Here is a 23,314-nt window from a genome sequence, read left to right on the forward strand (position 1 = left end):
ACTCTCAATCTTAATTTGTGATCTCAACTTGGCAATCCTTATAATTATTGGAAACAGGAAATTCTCATGGGGGAAAAAATCAGGTACTTGGTTCTTGGTGACAAAATGCAAAATCTCTCTCCCCAACCTCTCAGCAGCGGTACTGTGGTTGGGATGATGAAACGTCTGCAGTAACGTGGACATTCTCTGTGTGCCAGGAGTGTTAGAACATTCCTGACAGAAGGCGTGCTTATACCAGATACAGAGGGCTCTGGGTTTGCCCATGAGAAGTTTGTAACAGAGAAGGAACGAGTACTGTTTTTAGTTTGTCAAGGCTGCCATAACAAAGTACCACAGACTGTGTGGTTTAAACAATAAAAGGTCTGAAGGGTAGAAGTCCAAGATCAAGGTGTTGGTAAGACTGGTTTCTTCCGAGGCTTCTCTTTGATTTGTAGCGACCATCATTTCCCTGTGTCTTCACATGGCCTTTCTTCTGTACATGTCTGTGTCCAAATTGCCTCTTCTTATAGGACACCTGTCATACTGGATTGGGGCCCACACTAATGACCTCATTTTAACTTAATTACCTCTTTAAAGGCCCTCTCTCCAAATACAGTCAGATTCTGACATACTGGAGATGAAAATTTCAACACATGAATTTGGGGGTGGGTGGGCACCTTTCACAGGTACCAAGTTTGTCAAAGGTAAAAGCTATCTACTCAGGGACGTTTTTGGTTGTTTTTTGCGCTACGCGGGCCTCTCACTGCTGTGGCCTCTCCCGTTGCGGAGCACAGGCTCCGGACGCGCAGGCTCAGTGGCCACGGCTCACGGGCCCAGCCGCTCCGCGGCACGTGGCATCCTCCCGGACCAGGGCACGAACCCGCGTCCCCTGCATCGTCAGGCGGACTCTCCACCACTGCACCACCAGGGAAGCCCCTCAGAGACGTTTTATCTTCTAAAAGACCAGGAGAAAAGTCTTCCTTTCATCACTGCATTAATAAACTTCTTACTTTAATATCCCATTTTGAAATAACCTCTATTTTCCACTCGTGCCCCACCAACAAGCATTTATGTCATTCTGCCTTGTGTTGTGGTTAACTGTGTCTCTCCAATTAGCCTGTGAGATCCTGGAGAGCAGGCAGGATCACTGTCTATATAGTCACTTCTATATGCCTCCACCACAGGGCTTCCTGAGAAGGATACACACAGCCAGCATTCAATACAATTCACTCACCAACACTGATGCTTGCTCTGGGGCAGGCCCTGTCTTAGCCACTGGGTCGTATGTTGATTTAAGTGAGGTGACGATTCTCTACATGACTAAAGAATGAAACCTGTGAAACCGTGCCCCATAGGGTTAACAGAAATCCTTGACTTACGGAACAGCAGATAAGAGAACAGCTTGTTAAAAACCCCTCTGCTTGTAACCTGCCTTTACTGATTAAGCTTGCTTATTTCTTTTTCCTTCTTTAATTGCATACCCTCCAAGCTTCACGTAGCTAGGTAATATATCACAAGATGTCTTAACCACCCTTATAGATAATGCGTCTGACATATGGGTCACTAGAGTAACAGGCACTTAAGCTGTTTTCCAGAAACCTGGAGTCAACTCCTGTCTAGTCAAGCTGACAAAAGCTGGATGGGACCACTGAGCCTAAAACTGGGCCTGCACGGTTGTCTGATGAATGACCTTTTGATGTCAGAGGGCCAAAAACTCTACCCTCAGACCATGCTAAGAGCCTCCATTCCGGAACACGCATCCCATGAAGAAGCATGTAACCCAAGATTCCTGCTCAGAACGCCGATTACCTCACACTTTCCCCACCTCCAATCACCCTTCCCCACACCTAAGACCACCCTGCTTCTTTATCCCATAAATATCTCAAGCCTTTTGCCATCAGGGAGGTGGATCTGAGGCTTCTTCTCCTGTCTCCTTGCTTGGCTGCCTTGTGAACAAACTCTCTGCTACAAACCTCAGCATCTCAGCGTACGGCTTGCTGCGTGTTGGGCACAGGAGCCTGGTGCGGTAACACCTGTAACAAACTAGGAAGGTCCATGCCTAGACCTGTGTTCTTCAAATCCCACTCCAGCAGCTGTATGGTGGAGGGGCTTGGAGGGAGGTTGATGAGGGGCTGCCAGGGGAATCCAGTCGAGAGGCAGGGCCATGTGCTGCAGTGCACGTCAGCATACCCGTCTTTAATGTCTGTCCTGAACTTCACTCATTTTGCGGCACTGAGCAAATTACCTCATTTTTCTGAACCTTAGTTTTAGACAGTTTTACATGTAGACTTAATGGAATTCCTTTATATTTTGGATACAAAGGCTTCTGAAGTTGAGGGTTTGTGGCCCCTGGCCTTGCAGGGGGGGCCTCTCCCGTTATCCTGTCGCCCCATACCCTCATCAGAACTGACTCCACGCAGTGAGGTGACTCTCCCAGAGCCTAAAATGGATCAGGTCAGTGACAGTAGATGTGTCAGGCTGACCACACAGGCGGGAGGGCAGAGGCCACCGGTGGCTTTGCTCACTCAGCTGGATTCCAGGATGTCTCAATGTCCACACTGAGATAGAAGGAACTACTGAAAAGTGCCTATTCACCAAGACAAAGACTGTGTCTTGCTGAACATTTGTACTTTTAAGCTGCATTAAAGGAAGATTTTTCTTCTCAGCCCTTCTCCTGGGCCTTATTACATAATACACATCTTTCTCTGTTATTCTCCCTTCTAACCTAACAGACCTGTCTTTCTTTCTTTCTTTTTTTTTTTTTCCTGTGGATGTGGCATATTTCCTCTGCGATTCTCTTTTGTATTTTGTCCTTGGACAACTCTGGAAGGAGAGGAGGACTTTGCCTACTTTCTATTTGATACAAGAGCACAGGCTGAGTTTAAATATGGCTGTTAAGAGGCTGCTAAGAATCTAACCTTCATCCACAAAGTTATATATCCCCTTCCTGGAAAAAAAAAATCCACTCTGGGGGGAGGGGGGAGTAGGGGTTGATACTGGTACATATATCTCAGTTGTACCATAAAACACTGAGGGATGTTTGATGCTTACACACACCCCTCCCTTAGCTTGAGGTGGATTTTATTTTCAGTGCTGAGTACTTCCAGCATGTAAATAAAATACTTCCTTTCCTGCATTTGAACTATTTCTTCAAAGGCAAAACCACTCTCACTTTGAACAAATAGTGAGAAGCATGGCACATAGAGCTCTCTTAAACACAGAGTGACAGCTTGCATGGCTTTTACTGATAGGAAAGTGGCTTTGACAAATCTCATTTGTCTGTACTTCCCTTGGGGCTGAGGGAAGACAGTTCTGAGGCAGAGGCTAACTTCTGTGTGTTAAGATGGTAGAAGATGTGACTTTGAAAACTATGGTGAGTTGTATAAAAATCTAGGAAAATGCATACCATCCCACTTCTCAGCAAAAGCAATTTCTGTCAATTGAATGGTAAATGCGTTTCTCACTGCTTCCACGTAAAATATCTAAAAACGAATTACTCAGATATTCTTAGAAGTGTCACAGTAATCTTATAACATGCACACGTACCCCTTTTTGTGTACGTTTCTACACACATTTAAAAAGATAGTTATAAATACCTTGAGCCCTCAGGTGGTCAGCACTGGATTAATGACAATCACGGATTCTTGACATTCATTAGTGGTTCATGCAGGATTAGCAAGCTTTTGTTAATGCAATAACCACCTGCAAACCGAGCACCCAAAGCCATAGCTAAGACTTTGACACAATCCGTCCATCTATCGAACCATGTGGCTAAACTTCCGTCTCATCCCTTGCCTCTTATGCACTGGATGTAACCATCGTAACTGCAGGCTGGGTAATGCAGTTTGAATCCTGTGTTCATCACTCTCTTGCTTTCTTTTTCGTGTGATGTTATGGCTTTTATTTGTAGTTCTATAAAACATATTTTTATCTTATCTGTGTTTAATTTAAAGTATTTTGAGACTTACTTTTTGCACTTAATGTTTCAGTTTTGCTGCAGTTCAACGGTTTTGACTGCCACGTGAGTACACCACAGTTTATTTTCCACTCTCCCTTTGATGGGTGTTTGGGTTGTTTCCCAGTTTTGGTATTGTGAGCAGTGCGGCTATGAGCATTCTTATACATGTTCCTTCTTGTACATATGCAAGGATGGAATTGCTGGAGCAAAGGCTATATGAGATGTTCAACTTCAAGAGAGAACGACACTGTTTAATGTTTTATATAATCATCCCATGCACATACTATGCCTGTGGATGGTTCATATTGCTCCAATTGATACTTGCTGTACTTGAATGATAAGAGCACTATTATCTATTTGGTATTTTAGTCAGCAAAAGTTAAAAGAGAAACAATTACAAAGAGTAATTAAAAGAGAAACACTTTTTCCACAAGCCTCACATTATCGAAGTATAAACAAAATGGAATGTCTTAGATCACGCCAAATCTAGAACAACTACAAATGATAAACTCAGACAAACCGAAGCAATACCACTGCAGTACAAATTATACCTTACACGGAACAGTTTTATCTAATGTCCAGGGGAATGTTAACTTCTAAACAGTACAAAATCCTGGGGAAAGTCCATATTTTAGACCTTGATAGAATGATAGAAGACCATCCTGGTAGACCTTGATGTATACCAGAACTCCCTACTCCCTTCTAAATGCAAAGCTGTGGAGATCTGTATATTTTTCTTACCTGCAAATAAGGGGACTTTCTGGGTGCAAAAGCCCTCCCACATACTTTCTCGCTAACTGAGAGAGGTACAGATACCTTTAACAAGCCAAACAATGGTGCAATTAGCCGCCTGTCAATAATCATCAGCAAATGCTATTATCTGAGATTTTTACTGTACTTTACCAGATGCTATCATCCTCTGAACTGTTTGGTGTTTTGACTGAACAATTACTCTTGTTCAGAAATTGCTTGACTTATGTCTGGAACAAAACACATCCCTTTGCATTTTTAAAAATGACCATTTTTCTTTTTGGGTGGAAAACCACCAGAGTTGAAACAAATTGGCTACTTCGAGTTATAATTCCATGTGAAGCTACATGTGATGAAGACAATGTTTTCTGGCCTGAAGATTAAAAATACGTTGAAAAACAACTTACCTTCACGTAGAGCTGCTGAAATTCCTCGAGATTCAGCCTCCCACTTGGACAGTCCTTGAGAAATCCTTTGTACCACTGCTTGAGTTCATGCTCATTAAACTCTGTGCTCTTCACCAGGTCCTCCATCACTTCGGGGGCCAGTTTGCTATTCTGTTTCCCCATTCTGCCTGATGAAAAGCAAATTAATGCAATTAGCGCTGTGGCTGTGATCATTTCAAGCTTGATTAAGAACCAAGCTAGAGTTCTGAGCAGTCCCTTGTGGTTAGAAGTCCCTCCAGTGTGTCTGATCAAAGTCTCCCCAAGTCTGTTTCCTTCTATTTGATATTCTAGAAAAGAGATGACCAGAAAAGACTTCTCAAAAGGCTGTAGAGTTCATCCTCCTCCATCATGTGTCATCTTTTAACAGCACTGACTCCCACATGGAAAGCCAACATCCCTTTTTATGCTATTCATGTAAAGTACATGGAAAATGTTTGTATTCTCATTTTACAAATTATGATTCATTAGCACTTACTACACAGGTGCCTAATTCTACATGTAGTTTGCAGGGATATATAGTGGGATTATTGACAAGAACGGTAAGAAGGACTTATAGCCAAATGATGGAAAAGTGGCTTTGGAAATCTGATCAGCAATGGTAGGGAATGCGTTGTTCTAGTTCCAAAGTTTCTGCTGTTTTTTTCTTTTTCAAATGCCAACAGATCATTTTTACTAGTCTCATTAATTCTCTATCTCTCTTCTCATCTTCAGAAACTTCCTACAACATTGCCTTCAGTGTTGACAACTTCTGGATGGCTTTTTTAAAAAGATTGGTTAGTGAATTTCAGTTGACATAATTCCATTCTATTCTTATTACTGCCAGGAAGTCAAAATAATAGTGCATAAAATAAAATATAAAATACATTGATTATATGCCAGGTTGTGTGGCCAACATCACAGTCCCACAGTAGGTAGACAGAGCATAGGTTTAGAGTTATCCCTGATTTGGCCATTGACCTTATGTGTTGCTTACAGCAATATTAATTAACTGCTTTAGCGTCAATTTCTTTCTCGATAAAGCACACATAAAAAAAAAACTCTTTCAGATTTACTGTAATGGCTAATTAAGAAATACGTAGGTAAACAAAGACCAAAAAAAGTCCAAAATTAAAAGTTTTATTACTGCAGGAAAATTAAAGATGATTTTTAAAAATTTGCCTTTAATGTTGTTGTTTTTGTGACAAAAAAGAATTAAAACAAAACAAATTAACGACAGAGTAATTAAAAAAGTCAAGTTAGTGATTTTACTAACAGAACAAGGAAAGTATCGCAAGATCTGTAAAGTCCTGTTAGAGGAGACAGAGTTAGGTTTTGGAGAATTTACCCAAGTGGACCTAGTCCTTCAGTGTGCTTGAGACAAATTCTCTGCTAGGCTCTCAGCAGGTCTATACTTGCAATAGCCCAGAAGGGGTAATCTAACCACATACCCTGTTATTATTTTTTTACCTTCTTCTAAAACAGATTCCACACCCATTGTCAGTAACCTGCCCTAACACTGAACAATTCTTTCCAAATAATGAAACCAAACCACTATTGCTGCTTTCAGGGGGAGCTGCTTCTTCGGAAGCACACAGCGTGGTGAAAAGATGCTGTTTAGATGGTCATTTGCTTCCAAACTCTTCTGCTTGATAAAAGGGCCTGAGGATCTGCAACTATGCCCTTTCTCATGGAGTTTCTCTACATATTTTTGCTCTTAATTTCAAGTTTCAAGTCTCTGATTAAAAACCATCTCTTAATTATAAGTTACTGTGGGATTCCACAGCTGGATATGGAAATCAAGTGGGTACTCAGGTGTCAGGTTTAATTAATCTGGGTAAGAAAATGGTAATTCATGGTTATCTTGATAATCAAAAGATGTATTACCAACCTTTCAGTACTTCTCTTTGTTCTTTTCAGTGGAGAATTACAAATTTTCATTATTGAACTAGACTCTCACCTAATAATAATAGCTACTGAACCCTGAGTGGCTGCGGGGGAGGCACTAGGATGGACACTTCACAACCTTGACCTCTAACCCTGTGACAACTCAGCAAAATAATTAGGGCAGCTCTCTTGTACAAAATCATACAACTAACCAGTGGCGGAGCTAAAATTTGAACGTGGATCTGCAAGACTCTAGTGCACAGTCACCGACAGACAGGTGGTTGGAAGGCATTGCAGGAGAAGGAACAGGAACCGCGAAAGCAGGAAGGTTTGAGAGGCTGAATTAGCGTTTCCTGGCGCTGCAAGAGGGATGAGAGAGGGATCACTTTGCCAAGCTCTTGTTTGGAAAAGCCTGTTAGATTTACCAAAACCACAAGCTCAGAAGTGAGTTTGTATGAATGATGGGAAAAGGGGTTAAGGGTTATTAAAAACCACCTCCCCCAAGAGCCTTTAGAAGGTCAACGTGTCAGCTTCTCTCTTAAGCAAGGGAGCTTGGATTCTCTACACATCATTGCGATGCCTTAAACTGTTCAGTTGACCCGGGAGAGGATGGTCTCTTACACAAGGGGAACATTGTCAGCACCATGAATCACAGTTTGGGGGACTCAAATGCATAACTTCATGCATCTTGGTTACAGGTCATGGTCAGCACCATCACTCAGGTATGCCTGGAAATGAATCATGTACAAAATCAAGTTCTGACCTGGCTCAGAGTGGCACTGCCACCGCCCTCATCAGGTTTTGCCTGGGTTAATAATCCTCCCTGGGCTCTCTACTCCAACCTGCCTGGGCTCTCTACTCCAACCTGCCACCTGCATGGCTGCTTGAATGAATTTCTGAAATGCAAACCTCAGCATGTGATCTTCTCCCAAAAACGCTCAACAGCTCACCGTTGTCTACAGGATGTAGCCCCGGCTTGCTAGCATGCCACAGTCTTGCCGACTCATAGCCTCATTTTCTGCCAACCTGTCTTTTCACTTCATATGCCAGTAATAATCAACTGTTACAGGTCCCAGGGCTTGCATGCTTCCACACATTCATGCTTTGCATGTGCTGTTTCTTTTCCTGGAATGTCACCCCCCTTTATCTGCTCAGCACACTTCTTCTCCTTCTTTAAGTAGTCTCAGCTCACGTGCCAGCTCCTCTGTGAAATCTCTGCAGACTTTCCAAGGCTGACTTAGGCATCCTTTGTCCTCGGCCTCTCCCTTCCCTTATAAAAGCTTCCATGATCTTTACTGATTTCTCTACTGGATTATTAGTTGCTTGAGAGGACTGCTTTTATTTATCTTTGCACCCTGGTACCTCATACTAGATGCTCAACAAATATTTTTTGAGGAAATGAATGAATGGGACGTGAGCCACTACGAAGGACCTTGTCACTGGTCTTCATTAGACCCATTATGGGATTTGGTATGTTTCTTTCTGGGAAAATCAGCCTCATAATAATCTATACATGAGGAGAGTCAATGCAATCGTAAGTATAAAGTGCAGACAGCAGATGGGAGGAATGTTTCATGTAACTGTATAGAAAATAGCCTGACCTTCTAGAGATTGTTTCCTTGTCTGTCTTCATCATTAAATTCTAAATAGCTTGAAGTCAGGGCCTGTGCCTTTGTTTCAGCATCCTCAGTACTTGGCATAAAGGTGATTCTTAGTTATGTCTGATAAATGAATTGATGTCCTCCCCGTACTGGGGCTGCAGTGACATGGGCCAAGTAGTTTCTTTCATTATGAGACTGGGATGAAAGAAAGGGTAAAATGACAGTAAAGCTTAACATGTTCCCCAAAAGATTTCATGACATAATGGGAAGGATTTATGCCCACTCTATTTCTAGTTAAATCTGTGATCTTGGGCAAGATCCTTTCCTTTCCTGTTGCTCAGTTTCCCCAACTGAAAAATGAGTTGGACAAGATGATCTTTAAGGTCCTTGTGCCCCCGCCACTCATTGATTGGCAGCATAAGTTTTCTAAGTATGAAAACATGAGTCACAGATGTCAACCTGGCTTGTCTCAAAAGAGTCGGTGCATGCTGGCTCTGCATTCTTTAACTGAAAACCGGTGGTACTTGAGCATGTGTTACCTAAGGGAGGGGAAAGATACCAGAATGTATTATTGTTATGCTAGGGTTCCAGGCTGTGAGATAAAGGCCAGCCCAGCCCCAAATCAAATAATTTCTCATGCTTTGAGTTGTCATAGAGACTCAGCGCTAGGCACAAAATGGGACTGGTAGAAGGGTTCTGATGGGCAAGAGAAGACCACATTTTTATACACTGCAGTTCACAGAAGGCTTTTGTGTAACAATATTTACCCGTATAACAATGCTGTAAGAAAGAGATCATTATCATCTCTTTTATTGACGAGGAGTTTGAAGCTCAGAAAGAATACATAATTTACCCTAGCTCAGCTAGCTAGTAAAAAGCTTAGTACAGAGAGAACAAGATGTCTCAAACCTCCTTGGTTTCCTGATAAAGGCTCTTATCTCTTGCCTGGATTCTTCAACCACCACTTAACTTGTCTTCCTGCCTTGGGTTTGGCCACTTCTCATCCATTTCCTACCCTGTCTTGATAACAGGATTCTAGAGCAGAAGAGGCAAAACATGTAAGAATGCTCTGAGAACTGGGAAACTTCCTGGAAGGGAGAAAAGACCCACCAGGAGGTCCGAGAAGCTCTTTCCTCCACAGACCCTTTTGGCCTTAAAGAGGATTCAAATAAAATATATATGTGGGGTGTGTGTGTGTGTGTGTGTGAGTTGCCCTGAGCCTGTCCTTTGCCTACTCTGATACCTAAGCCCAGCTTCTCAGGACACACCAAGGCTTGCTGCCTGCGATGAGGCACACAGAACAGCACACCTGGCTTCTCCTAGGTAATTGGACCATCAGCCTGGCTGAATCTGGGTGAGATTCATGGAAAGACTTAGGGGCTGGGTTGGGGTGGCACCACCACACATGCAGACACACAGCAGGATGAGCACAGTGATGGGGAAACAGTCCCGGAAATAGGGCTCAGAGCAGAGGTTGAAAGAGCTTTAGGGGCTCAGGTGGGAGGCCTATGGAACACACAACAGTGCCAGGTATGGAAGGAGTCTTGAATGGAGTTGATCTGGTTCTAGTGTCAAGTTACCTGGGCCAGCCTTGAATATATCAGGTCTTCTCTCTGGGCTCTGGGATTCTCACCTGAACATGAGAATAACTGGAAGAGCCTGGCTTTGCTTGTGCTTAGACTTCTGCCTGGATCCCCCTTTCTTTTCCTTACCACTGGCCCAAATCTTACTCTCTCTGCAAGGCTCAGTTCCAATGCTGTCTTCTCTGTGACACGTTTCTACAAATTCTCACTAATCTCCTCTCCTCCTGTCCTTAAAGGCATGGATTTGTACCAATGATGGTTGACGGTCTGGTTAACTGAGGCAGATAGAAACTCTCTGGGCAACTCAGTTCAGTGGACATTTATAGGCATCGTCTATGAGAAAGGCCCTGTGCTGGGCACGGTGGGGTGTAAAGAGAAGACATGGTTCCAGCCTTGAAGGGCTCAGAACTGGATGCAGGAGACATTCACCTCTTGGAATATGGGGCCTGGAGAGATGAATGTTCACAGCCAAGAAAGAGCTGGGGAGCACAAGGGACAGAGAGACAAATTCCCACCTGCATCAGGCAACTTCAACTGTGGCTGGTCCCCAGGTGAAAACCCTTAAGCAGTTGTGTCCCAAACTTGCCTAAGTGCAAGAATCATCCTTGGTTATTGTGTTAAAAATACAGCTTCATTGGGGCTTCCCTGGTGGCGCAGTGGTTGAGAGTCCGCTTGCCGATGCAGGGGACACAGGTTCGCGCCCCGGTCCGGGAAGATCCCACATGCCGCGGAGCGGCTGGGCCCGTGAGCCATGGCCGCTGAGCCTGCGCGTCCGGAGCCTGTGCTCCGCAACAGGACAGGCCACAACAGTGAGAGGCCCGCGTACGCAAAAAAAAAAAAACAGCTTCATGAGACCCTCCCTTAGGGGGAAGTCGGTACTTTTAACAAGCAGCTCAGGTGAATATGATTCTCAGTCAACTTGGGAGTCACCGATGAAAAACATGAATAAAAATCAAGGTAGATGGTCTAAAGAGAAAACACCCAAAGCAGCACAAACATAACCCAAGTTGTCTCCGATTCCTCACTCCTTCCATCTGGCATCCTCGACATGGTTTCAAGATCCTGTTCTGGGGTCTAGCATTAAGATTTTAAAAATCACACAACTAGGGAAGACGAAAGATTGTAAAGATCTGACTCTGGGTTCTTCTGTTTTAAGCCCCTTGGTTTCAGTTGGGGAGTCTGAGGTCTTCCAATATCACACAGGCAACTGATGGTACAGCCAGGATGAGAACCCCAGTCTCCTGACCTAACTGGGCGGTCCCACCCTCCCACCCTCACAGTGTGCTGTCCCCACGCCAAACACACATAGCCCGTAAGCCAGGAGGCATGTTTACCTCTGTGCCGGGATGCTGAAACGATCCCCATCACCAACCCTCTTGGATCCCTTAAACACATGACATTAGGTTGCTAGTTTCCAGAGACTGTTAAAACAACCCTGAAAATTAAGCCTCAAAGTTCCCCAGCACATTGCGTGGGGTTTTCTTTTCTAATAAAGGCAAATATCTGGCCCTCTGGTTCTTTCTGCTCTTCTCTTCTTCATCCCCCTAAAGCCGAGGGCTCACAAGTCCCCAGCAGCTCTTCCCAGGGGGCAGGGAGAGTGTCGATCACAGGCTGGCCTTTCATGCCACCTCTGGGGACTAGAACAGCTTCAGAAAAGGGGAGACGGGCTTTCTCGTGGCATTCTCTGATGACTTTCCCTCCAACTGGGAACCTCCTGGGATGACAGTGGAGATCCTACCCTACAAGCATAAAACAGGCAGGGGGCACCGCCTACATCCTTGGGGATTCAAGATAAGTCCCAGGGCTAGGAGCAGCCTGGAGCATCAGTGGTGCAAGCTCTCTCCTTGCCCCCAGAGTAAGGACTTGGATATCCCAAGGGGCAAGTGACATGTTCAAGTGTCTACCAGTAGTGGCACAGTCACTCAAGTCTTCTGACTCTTAGGCTGGTGGTCTTTCCCCTCTGAGAACCATCTGCTCTTACCATGTTCCTAAATGCTTATCTGTACAGTAATTCTAAAAAAGACTTTAACTCACGTTGGTGGGCCTTAAGGACAAAGAACTTTGACATTCTCAGATAAAGGTGACTTGATAGAAGTAAAATGCTCTATCTGAAGGAAGTATGATACTAAAAATTAATTTGTTCACTTATGTAACAAACTTTTACTCAATATTATCATCTATTACAAAGATAAATGTGGTTCCCAAATCTCTATGGTAGGCCTTTCCTGAATAGTAGAGAATATATCCGTCTACCTGCTAGACATTTCTACCTTTATATCCTACAACCGTATCAAACTCAGCATATCCTCCTGTGCTCCTCTCTGGGTAAATGGCCCCACCACCTGCCCAGGGTCCCTTATAAGCCTGGGGGTTATATCTAATCAATTATCCAGTTAAGTAGTTTGTAGATTCTACTGCCTGACTCTCTCTCAAATTTCATCTACCTCTCTCTGTGGCCACCACTTTAGTGCAGGACATGATCGATGACTGCAATAGCCTCCTAACTCGCTTGCTTTCCCCTCTACGGTGTTGCCCTCCATCTTCCACACTACAGCCAAAATGACCTTTTTAAACCACAAAATCCAATCACATCACTGCTCTGCCTAACCCCTCAGTGGCCTCCCATTATCCTTACTCTGAATCCAATCCTCACCGGGACCTACTCTGTCCCCACCCCACCTTTTGTCCACCCTCCCCATGCTCCCACCCTATGCTTCAACTTCCTGTATCATCGCAAACCTCTCTGGTTGTTTACTAGCTGTTCCTTTTGCTGTGAGGGCAGTTCCCATCAGGTCCACTTTGATCTTCCAGTAAACTCCAATCCACACTCCAGATACGGACGGGGATCATCTCCTGTACTTTCTTGTCTGGCTTCCTCTTTCTCACCTTGACTCTTGTACACACTGCTGTCACCATGCCACCAGCCATGGCATGGTCACCATAAGGCATGTCTGCTGTCTCACCAGACCTGGGTTTCCTCAAGGGGAACGTGATTGTCACGTTCACCTTGGCATCCAGTTCAGAGCCTACCATTGAACAGGTGCACAGGAAACGCTGTTGAATCAATTATGATGTGATCTCAGTCAACAACGAGCTAGAGCTTATCAGCTGAGTGATAAGCAAGAACCTATGAAACAGAGATCAAAGCTGACTGTGCTAAATGCCATTAGGGAGAGACCAGCAAAGTGTTGAAAGAGAGACAGAGACAGAGAGAGAAAGAGGATGTGGGGAGGGGGGAGCTCCAGGAATCAGTAACAAAACTACCTTAGGAACTGAAAAATGAAAAATTGGATGAAGGATTTTTCACAAAGTGGTCCTTCAAAATTATCACAAGGAAATAATCACAAACCTGCAGAGACATATATATATATAAGAATGTTTACTTCAGCATTGTTTAAAACAATTAAAAGCAAAACCTTTTCAAAAAATAACCTAACTGTCCATCAAAGGAAACTGGTTAGATAGATTTTGGTAGCACTATACAATGGAGATGATGAAGCCATTAGAAGTGGTAATGTAGATCTACATTGACTGGTATGAACTAGTATTGGGTCAATGTCATTTATTTAAATTAAAACACACAAACATAAAATAACTGTATATTCTCAAGGATAAACACCTGAGAACATATACTAAATACAATAGAACGGAGGAGAATGGAAGTGAGTGCAGAAGATAAAAAACATAATAAAACATAAGAGGGGCTTTATATAAACAATGATGATTGTGTGCCACGAACGGAAGAATATGATTAACGTAAGTGTACCCTTGAGGTCCAAAAAAAGAAAGAAGAAAGGAGAGAAGAAATTGCAATAAACTGTTAAGTAAAAAAGCAAGTCACAAAACAGTACACGTAGTATCGCCCTGCTTTTACTTTATATGCACACAAGCTCAAGTTAGTGTGCACAGAAATTTGGGAAAGTACATAATGTACATCAAAGTATTAATAGTGGTTGTAACTGCTGGCAGTATAATGGTAATATTTCACTCCCCCCCGTATCATTTTGGAATTTTTATAATGTGCACATATAACATTGTAATCAGAAAAAAATGTACATAAATAATTTCAACAAACAAAATGTCTTTGGTCCACAAACAGTCTCAGGAATCCTGGAAAGAGAACTTTTGTGGTGCTTTCAATTAAAGCCACGTTTTTTTCAAATAGTTAATTCACAGCAGTATTTCAGGGTTCACCTGTAGGCCAAAGACCTTTAGTTCTCAAGCCCACCCTGGTTAGCTCTGGATGAAAGGATGAATACGGGGGAGAAGCTCAGGAGACACTCGAGTCTGCTGCCTCCTCCCCCATCTTGGCACATGGAGAAGCAGTGATGGGGAGACACAGTGTTGGGAGGGGAGCCCTGTGTGTCAGAGCCTCTGACCCTCAGCATCTACCCTGTTGGGAAACCTCTCTGAGGCTCAATTCTACCATCTGTGAGATTGATGATAACAATCCCAATCTCAGATGTGTTACCACAAGGTGTAAGATAGGAAAGAGCTTTGTCAATGTCAACACACTATCCAGTGTTCATTATAATGACTGAAACTGAAACTCAAAAGATGGAAAATTCAAAGATAGAGAAAGATGATAATGCCATAGATCATAACTTCTGGGTGCCTAAGGTCAGATCTCGGATTGTCCAATGAGGTCCAGAGAGGGATCTATTTGAAGGTCAAAGGAAAGACCTCAGAAGGTGAAGGGGCGCAGAATTAGCCACTTCAGAACATGTCTCTTTCGCATAAGGATTATTTTAGGCTGATTATTTTTAATAAACAGCAAACATAGGAGAATCTCTGAAAACTGAGAAGTTACCCTTCTGAAGGAGACATCTACATTTATGAGGGAAATCTCCATTTGTAAGGTGTCTCCCTCTCTGAACAGAATTTAGGAGGATGACTAAATCTCCAGGAACTCTTATCAATGGAGAAGGTAACTGACTTAAATCTGCATAACAACCATACCCTTGCTTACTGTGCTTTGCCTGATAGGGTCTCACATCTGGCTCTCCTTCCCATCAACATCTTCTTTAATCCTTAGCTGAAGTTAGTATTTAAGGGGATAGCTTGGACCATTTCAGAGAGTTACTCATTTTTTTAGATATTTCACTTGTATAAGAAGTTATACATGTTATTAAACTTATGTTTTTCTCCAGTTAATCTGTCGTAACCAAGAACCTAGAGGGTAGAAGGAAAATTACTTTTCCTCCCTTACAAAGGCTTTGGAAACAATGGTATCTCTGGATGTGTCTGGGATCAAGCTTCCCTGCCATTTTCCCAGGAAATAGGAAACGGTGATTTGCCTGAAGGTAAAGACCTCCGTCCTGGGTTCTCAGCCTGGAACTTTGGGCCATGAAACCCACTGACATCCTCGGGAAAAGTTTCCCAGGGCCCTGCCAAACGACCTGTGTGGATTTTCTGTGCTTTGACAGGTTAATGTGACCATGCCTTTTCCTAAAACACAAGAGCCGGTGTACAGTCCCAACTCTGCCCATGTTTTCCTGTGTGACCTTGGCAACAGTTGGCTTCTTCTTCGAGCTTCCATTTTTCTCATCTCCAAAAGTTCTATGAAAGTTTCTGCCTCACCTAATTCGCCGGGTCACTGTAAGGAACAAACCATAGAAGCAGCTTGTAACTTGTGGAAGTGTTTCTAGTTCTTCATCTAGAGCGCTCTCCAGGACACCTCAGGAAAGAAAACAAGACCCAGACGTGTGGAAAGAAGTGGGCTTTGTTAAGCAGGAATGAAGAGAGAGAGTGACGTGCAAATCCCAGGCTCGACGGAGCAAAGACACCTGCTGATGAGCAGCACTGAAGTTTCACAAAGAAGCTAGAGAAGCAGAGGCGACCGCACACTCCTTCTTGGGGCTTTGGGAGGTAGCTGGAAAGAGCGTATTTACCAAAACTTGCCAGAGGAGAGCTGGCCCTCAACATTGAGGTTCCTGGCTTTGATGTATTTCCGGCTCTGAATCATGCTCAACCCGTCCTTGCTGGGCCTTTGTGAAGTACCCAGTAAGGCTGGAACAAAGCACTTTACTGTGGTGCATGAAAAATATCTTGGCTAAAAGGAACAATGCCAAGGCTGAGAGGGCTAAAATTAGACCTTCCGGTTCTGTTTGACTTTGCCGTTGTGTGCACAGGCTGCTAACGTGGCATCCTCCACACGCCTCCCTCCCGGCCGTGGGCCTTCTGAGAGCACAGGTAACATGTGCTGAAGGAAAGGAAGTGCTGCTTCCTGTGGCACCCCGTGGGGATGACAAATGCTTCTGGGCCTATGTCACTGCCACTTGGAGCAGTAGGTTGAGTAATACTTAGTTTGAAGGAATCTGTTTCCACGTCAGCTAATTTGTAGATTAAGATAAAACCATATCTATCCTTCCCATTAATCTAATGCCCTTCCATGTTGAAACCAAAAGGAAATCTCAAGATGATCATATAGTTGAACCTTACATTCACCTTTACCTAAGAATTTACAGCTTCACTTACATAACTGTTGCAGAACTCAGAGAACTAGTTCTAAGTACTTTACATCATGATGAGCAGTAGTGTCATCTACAGAAAAGAGCACGGACCTTGGAGTCAGATGAGGTGAGATCCCCAGCTCTGGCACTTCTATTAGCTGGTGCCTTTAGGAAAGTTACTGAACCTTCCTTATCCCATTCATTCAACTTTAAATTGTGTATGTTAATAACTATCTCAAAATGTTAAATGAAATAATAAATTTACATAATCAATATTTTAGCAGTAATGATCATGGCTTATATTAGTAAGTACTTACCATGTGTTCATGGATTATGCTCTTCATGTTTACAATAATTTAATGAAGTAGCCACCATGTATGTCTTCATTTTACAGTCAAGGAAAATAAGGCTCAGAGAATTTAACAAACTTGCCCAAGGTCACACAGTAAGAAAACAGTGGGATTTGAATCCTGGAAGGCGCTTATCCACTGTTAGCTATTCTGCCTTATTAAAGGAGATGAGAAACAAGAAAGTGCTTTCCAGGGCAGAAACTGTTATTTCAATGTAAGGGTTCATTACTCTCCTTTCTGGCCTGGGTGCTGCCCTGATTATGCACTTCTTTACCCAAGTGAGGCAAATTAAGGGTAGTGAGAGTCCTGGTCGGTTATCTCCTGGCCCCCAGGGTGTTGGGGCAGGGGTTGGTTGCTAAATACAAGGGCAGCAATTGAAGAAGCTGGGAATGTCTAGGCTACAGCAGCAAAGACTCAAGAGAGGAAATTTGAGCTCTCTTCAAATAAGTGAAGGATTTACTGGCACAAAAACAGACTTATAGATCAGCATAACAGAACGGAGAGTCTAGAAATAGATCTGGCTACACATAATTACTTAATGTATGATCAAGGAAGATTTTTAGAACAAGGAGGAAAGGAAATGTAATTTTGTAAGGGATGCCATCATCACCACTTGATAGCAGTTAAGTGAAAAATGTAAGTCAGAACCACACCATGTACATCTTTTAAAACATCACTAACATTTGGAATAAACAGTTTAATATAAAATTAAGTCAAAGCAAACTATTAGAAACTGAAAATATGCTAGACAAAATGTTAATAGCTATTATATACATATAGCTTTACATATAAAGCAAATACCAGTGATTAAGGAAACCATTTGAATCAGAAAAGAGGAATGATCAGAATGTGAAAAGATTATTCATGCCAGAGTAAACACAAATAGTTAACAAAACCAGAGAAACATATTTAACCTATTTATGATGGTTAAATTAAACTTTCTAAACATAAAAGCAGTGGCAGAAACTATCAAGTATATGATTGATATATATAACTATATAAATTCAAAGTTTAGAGAGTCTAAAAACACCAGAAAAAAAGGCAAATATCAAAATGTGAAAAATATGTCACATAAATGTCATTTATGGATTAAAGGTGCTTAAAAATAAATGGGAAGAGAATATGACAGAAGGCTGGGCAATGAACATGAACAGAACAAAAGACACAGTATCAATGGCCAATTTCAATCGTTCAAATAACCTAACATGGTAAAACTGTATGTTGGTACAACCCACTAGAAAGTACTAGAAATCAAGAAGCATTAAATATCAACACTTTTGATTCCAGAGGAAGCTATCTTAAAGAAATAATCCAAGAGAAAAAAGTTGCATACAGGGATATAATTATTGCAGCTTTATTTAATAATGGTAAAAACTCTAGAACTATAACCATGTCCCACTTGGGAAATGTATAGTAAATTATGGCATGTTTACTCAATGGAATATAAAGTTGTGAATACAATGTTGAAACATGGCAAATTACTTATGATATGTTAAGTGGAAAAAGCAGACATACAATATTAAATACACATTATAATTACAACTATTTACTGAAAAAATGAAGTCAGTTGTTTTCCTGTCTTCCTCCTTACACATCAATAAAAAGTGCAGACAAAAGGACAGGCAATGGTGAGGAAAAAATAGAAAAATAGAGACTATTCCACAAAATCAAACATATTACTAGTCTGAGTTTCAGAAAGAGTGAGAAGAGAAAATATTGAGGGGAATTATCTAAGAAATTATCAAAAACAATTTGTTTATTATTACTATTTTTTGACTTACAAAATGTTAGATTGATTTACAAAACAGACTACGTGCAGAAACCTTGTTATTTATCAGGATATGGAGATGAATAAGAAGCTTCTTAACTCCTGTAGAAACCAATGACTCAGTGGAAGATATAAATAATATATAAAAAATTTAATTACAATTTATAATATGGAGTGATAACACATTTCTATAATGTACAAGATTCTATGGTAGCACATTAATGTTAATGGTGAGAGATCTATAAGTTACCATTTTAACTTACATTAAAATATGAGAACTTGAAAAGATCTTTGTAAAGTCTAATTAATCCTCCCACTTATAAAGTTGAGAAGGCTGAGATCCAGAGAGTGTAAATAAATAGATCCTAGTTTAGATGAATGCTTTTCTTTTCCAGATGAGAAACTGAGGCCTAGAGAAGACACAAGCTTTTTCTAAGCGTGTAGAGAATATCTATGGAAGATGTAGTTCCAGAGCCTCATCTCCTGATTGCAAATCTAATGTTCTCTTCGAATGAAACTTACACCTAGATTCCATCAACAAAAGCATGAAGTAGCTGACAGAAGAAATGAGCTACTTATCTTCTAGAGAAGAATAAGGCAATGGAGAATAGAGGGGGCAGGACCTCATCTCTGTCTCAATAACTCAGGGAAGAGCCGTGAGTTTGCAAGTCCAAGTCAGAAACTTAGATGTCTGTATATGCTTCATCATTCCTTCCACCCTACCTAGTTCCAGTTAATCTGAAATTCTGGCAAAAGTATATTCAACAAAATTGTGTTAGGAAAATATTGTCTAAAGGGCAAAAATAAAACTAGATCCCAACCTCACACCAATCACAAAATTATATTTCAGATGGATTAAAACCAAAACTAAACAAAATGCACAAATCATGGTAAAAGGTTGATAAATATGACTATATCAAAATTAATAACTGTTTTTAAGACAAAAGTAACCGTGGATAAAGTTAAATAAGTGACAGGCAAGGAGAAGATATCTGCAATGTATATAACAAAGGATTTGTATTCAGATTATATAAAGAATTCCAAATAATGGATGAGGAAAAGATAATCCTACTGAAACATAGGTAAAGCATATGAATAGATAATTTACAGAGAAGAAAATATAAATGGCCAATAAAAAAATAAGAAAATAGAAAATTACAAAGGACCATTTTTTTAATAATCAGTTTGGTAAAAATATTTTTTGAAAATACGCTGATATCAAGTGTCTTCAAAGATGTAGAAAAAATATGAATTCTTTCTAATATATTGCTCATGGGACTATTTATTGGTACATCTTCTTTGGAGAATAGTTTGGCAATATTTAATATAGCAGAAGATGCATATAGAACATAATCCAGCAATTCCATTTCGACATATATATCCTAGAGAAACTCACACAAACACACAAGAGGACATGTGAAAAAGATGTACACTACAAGTTTACAATAGCAAATTAAAAAAAAAAAGTTACAAAAACCTAAATGTTCATCGAATAGGGAATGAGTAATTTAATTTGAAGTATAGTCACATGATGAAACACTATATGGTAGTCAAAACGAATGAATGATATATGAATAAAAACAGTGCTTTAAAAATATTTTTGAGAGAAGTGAGTTGGAGAATGACACATACAATATGACGTCATCTACTTAAATATCACAAAGCCAAAATGATACTATAGAGATATACATATTTAGTGAAAAGAATAAATGTATTCATGAAGAAAATGCATACCAAGTTCAACAGAATGATTTTTCTGAGGAAGAAGGGAGGTGAGTGGGACTGAGAAGAAAAATGATGATAATATCAAAATGAGATGGCATTAATATTTTTGAATGCTAGGTAGTAGGTCAATGGATAATTATACTATTCTCTAAATTTTTTCTGTACGTTTGAAATTTTTCACAATAAAAAATTAATATATTTTCCTTTAAAGCAGCTGGTAATTTAGATTTCTCTCTAATCCCAACTGACTTTTTCCTAGGTATACTTCGTTGCTGAAGATTAACTAATCAAATGGCTTGGGCGCCATTATGATTTTGGATAATGATGTTTTCTTCCAGCTCTTATACAGAGTAATCATGTTCATTTCAAAGAAAACATGTGGCAGAAAACTGAGGAGAAAATCGTGCCAGACTCTAAGAAGTTTACTGAATAATTTAAAGCATGTCCATTTTAAGTTTAGGAAAAAAATACATTTCTCTTATTCTCCGTTGGTAATTCTCAAGTGGTTTCATTTTTGTGATACACAAATTGGTATCATAAAGCAAAATGGAAATCAAGTTAATTTCCGTAGTCTTATAACTGCTTTGTTGGTGCTACAATTGCATCTGCAGTTAGCACTTTCAAGGTAGTTTTGTGCATTCCAATTACTTGTCTACTTGCCTGTCTCTGCTAGACCCTTGGAACACTTTGAAGATGGGAACCCTGTCTTGCTCATCAACACCTTTACCACATGGACATGCAGTAAGTGTTTTTAAAATGATTTTATAAAATTTCAATTTTCATCTGTGAATGGGGATATTAGATACAACAGTTTAACAAAACATTTGCAAGGAATCTTGATAGATTCTGATCTTTTGAGGCTCTGAATCAATGAAGTTGGAATGATAGTAACTCTTTGAGTCATCTGGTTTCCTGCCATTGTACTAAGCACATAAAATGAGTATGGAGTTGCTTGTAGTTGCTGTGGTTGTTTTTCCAGAACTGTAAGCACGAGTATTGGGATAATTTTGTAAAGGTCACTCTGAACAGCCTCATGGAACGGTGTAATAAAGTCCACTTAATGATAAATATGCATTTCACTGCCAAAATAGAACACAATCCTTGGCCAACTATCTAGGCATAGTTTCTTTCAGCTTACAGGCTCTAGAAACATATTTTGGGCCAGAAGAACTCAAGGAAGGTACAGAGGAGAGGTTGCCAAGCCACATAGAAAAACTTCCTTGTATTCCTTTTTTGAAATCTCTTTTCTAATTCACTTTTTTTTTCTGTTTTATTTTACTGTACTTGATATATTTCCTAAACCTAACTGAAATCCCTTCTGAAGCATGGCAGAAGCCTAGATAAAAGAAAACAGAGAGGAGTATGACTTTAGAAAAACACATGATATATATAGTTAAAAGAATTGGTTTTAAAAAGGAATACTTAGAAGTAAAAGGGTAAATTGTATCTACACCACAACTATGTAAGAAAGTAGGCATACAGGAAAAAGATCAGAACGAAATATGTCAAATTATCACAATAATTAACTTTGAACATTAGGATGATGATTTAAATTTCTTTCTACTTTAATGTTTTCAGATTGTCAAAGACTATCTTTATAATGAAACTATACCTTATTTTTTATTTTTTTGCAGTACACGGGCCTCTCACTGCTGTGACCCCTCCAGTTGCGGAGCACAGGCTCCAGACGCGCAGGCCCAGCGGCCATGGCTCACGGGCCCAGCCGCCCCGCGGCACGCGGGATCCTCCCGAACCAGGGCACGAACCCGTGTCCCCTGCATCGGCAGGCGGACTCCCAACCACTGCGCCACCAGGGAAGCCCATATACCTTACTTTTAAAGGACTTACACATTTAGACAGTACACAGGCAATTCTCAAATGTTTAGCAATTACATATTTGCTTAGCATCTTAAAAACTGTCTTGACTGACCTAAACTTAACCAAGTTGACTGATTAATCAGTGTTCTCCCTAGAATTAAGTACTGACTGATGCCAGGGACAGCTAAACACTCCTGGTTAGAATGAGTTTGCAAACAGCTCAAGAGCTGGAGTCATAAAGGCCCGGATCTGCTGGATGACAAAGCACAGTGTTCACTCCCTCAACGCCCCACTGTCTTTTATTAAATGGAGAAATTTTATGAACTCACTGGTTTTGCTCTGAAGATAATGTGTGGTGTTACAGACGTATGTGAAGTGCCTGAATTACTTTTGTCACAACATAGTTCCCTTTCCTCTTCATCTCACCTTCCTGGTTATTCCTTGCCAGATATACTGGACACATCGGTATTAATATGTCCCATCTCTTCTTTTAGCTGAGATGGTCTTATCTGTATTTCATATTCAGGGAAGTATTGTTAAGGTTTTCTTAGGCAGAGATGACCTAAAAATCCAATCAGGGCTTCCCTGGTGGCGCAATGGTTAAGAATCCACCTGCCAATGCAGGGGACACAGGTTCGAGCCCTGGTCCAGGAAGATCGCACATGCCACAGAGCAACTAAGCCTGTGAGCCACAACTACTGAGCCTGTGCGCCTAGAGCCCATGCTCCACAACAAGAGAAGCCACCGCAATGAGAAGCCCGCGCACCACTAACCGCTCGCTACAACTAGAGAAAGCCCGCGCGCAGCAACGAAGATCCAACGCAGCCAAAAATAAATAAATTTATAGAAAAAAAAATCCAATCAAAGTTGGCATAGCACAGGCCAGCCGATGAGGGTGGATGGTGGGAAGAGCTCTGCAAATAGAGATAAAAGTAATCAGACTTGCTCTTTCAGGGATCTGAAAAGGAAGACAGATGGTATAGCATCCTTCATCAATAGTGACTGCAAAGCTAAACTGCAG

At 41.2% G+C, this 23,314-nt stretch overlaps 1 protein-coding gene across 1 annotated transcript in view; it reads right to left on the reverse strand.

Moving 5' to 3' along the window:
- The window catches only part of VSNL1 (visinin like 1), a 97,320-nt gene that overhangs the window by 55,954 nt on the left and 18,052 nt on the right, over window positions 1-23,314 (reverse strand). Inside the window, exon 2 of the mRNA XM_030858357.2 lies at window positions 5,095-5,261. Within this exon, the coding sequence (XP_030714217.1) occupies window positions 5,095-5,256 (162 nt within the window). The 5' untranslated portion in view covers window positions 5,257-5,261. The remainder of the gene's footprint in view (window positions 1-5,094; window positions 5,262-23,314) is intronic.

The sequence above is a fragment of the Globicephala melas genome, chromosome 12, assembly GCF_963455315.2.
Source record: "Globicephala melas chromosome 12, mGloMel1.2, whole genome shotgun sequence".
Classification (NCBI taxonomy): Eukaryota; Metazoa; Chordata; class Mammalia; order Artiodactyla; family Delphinidae; genus Globicephala; species Globicephala melas.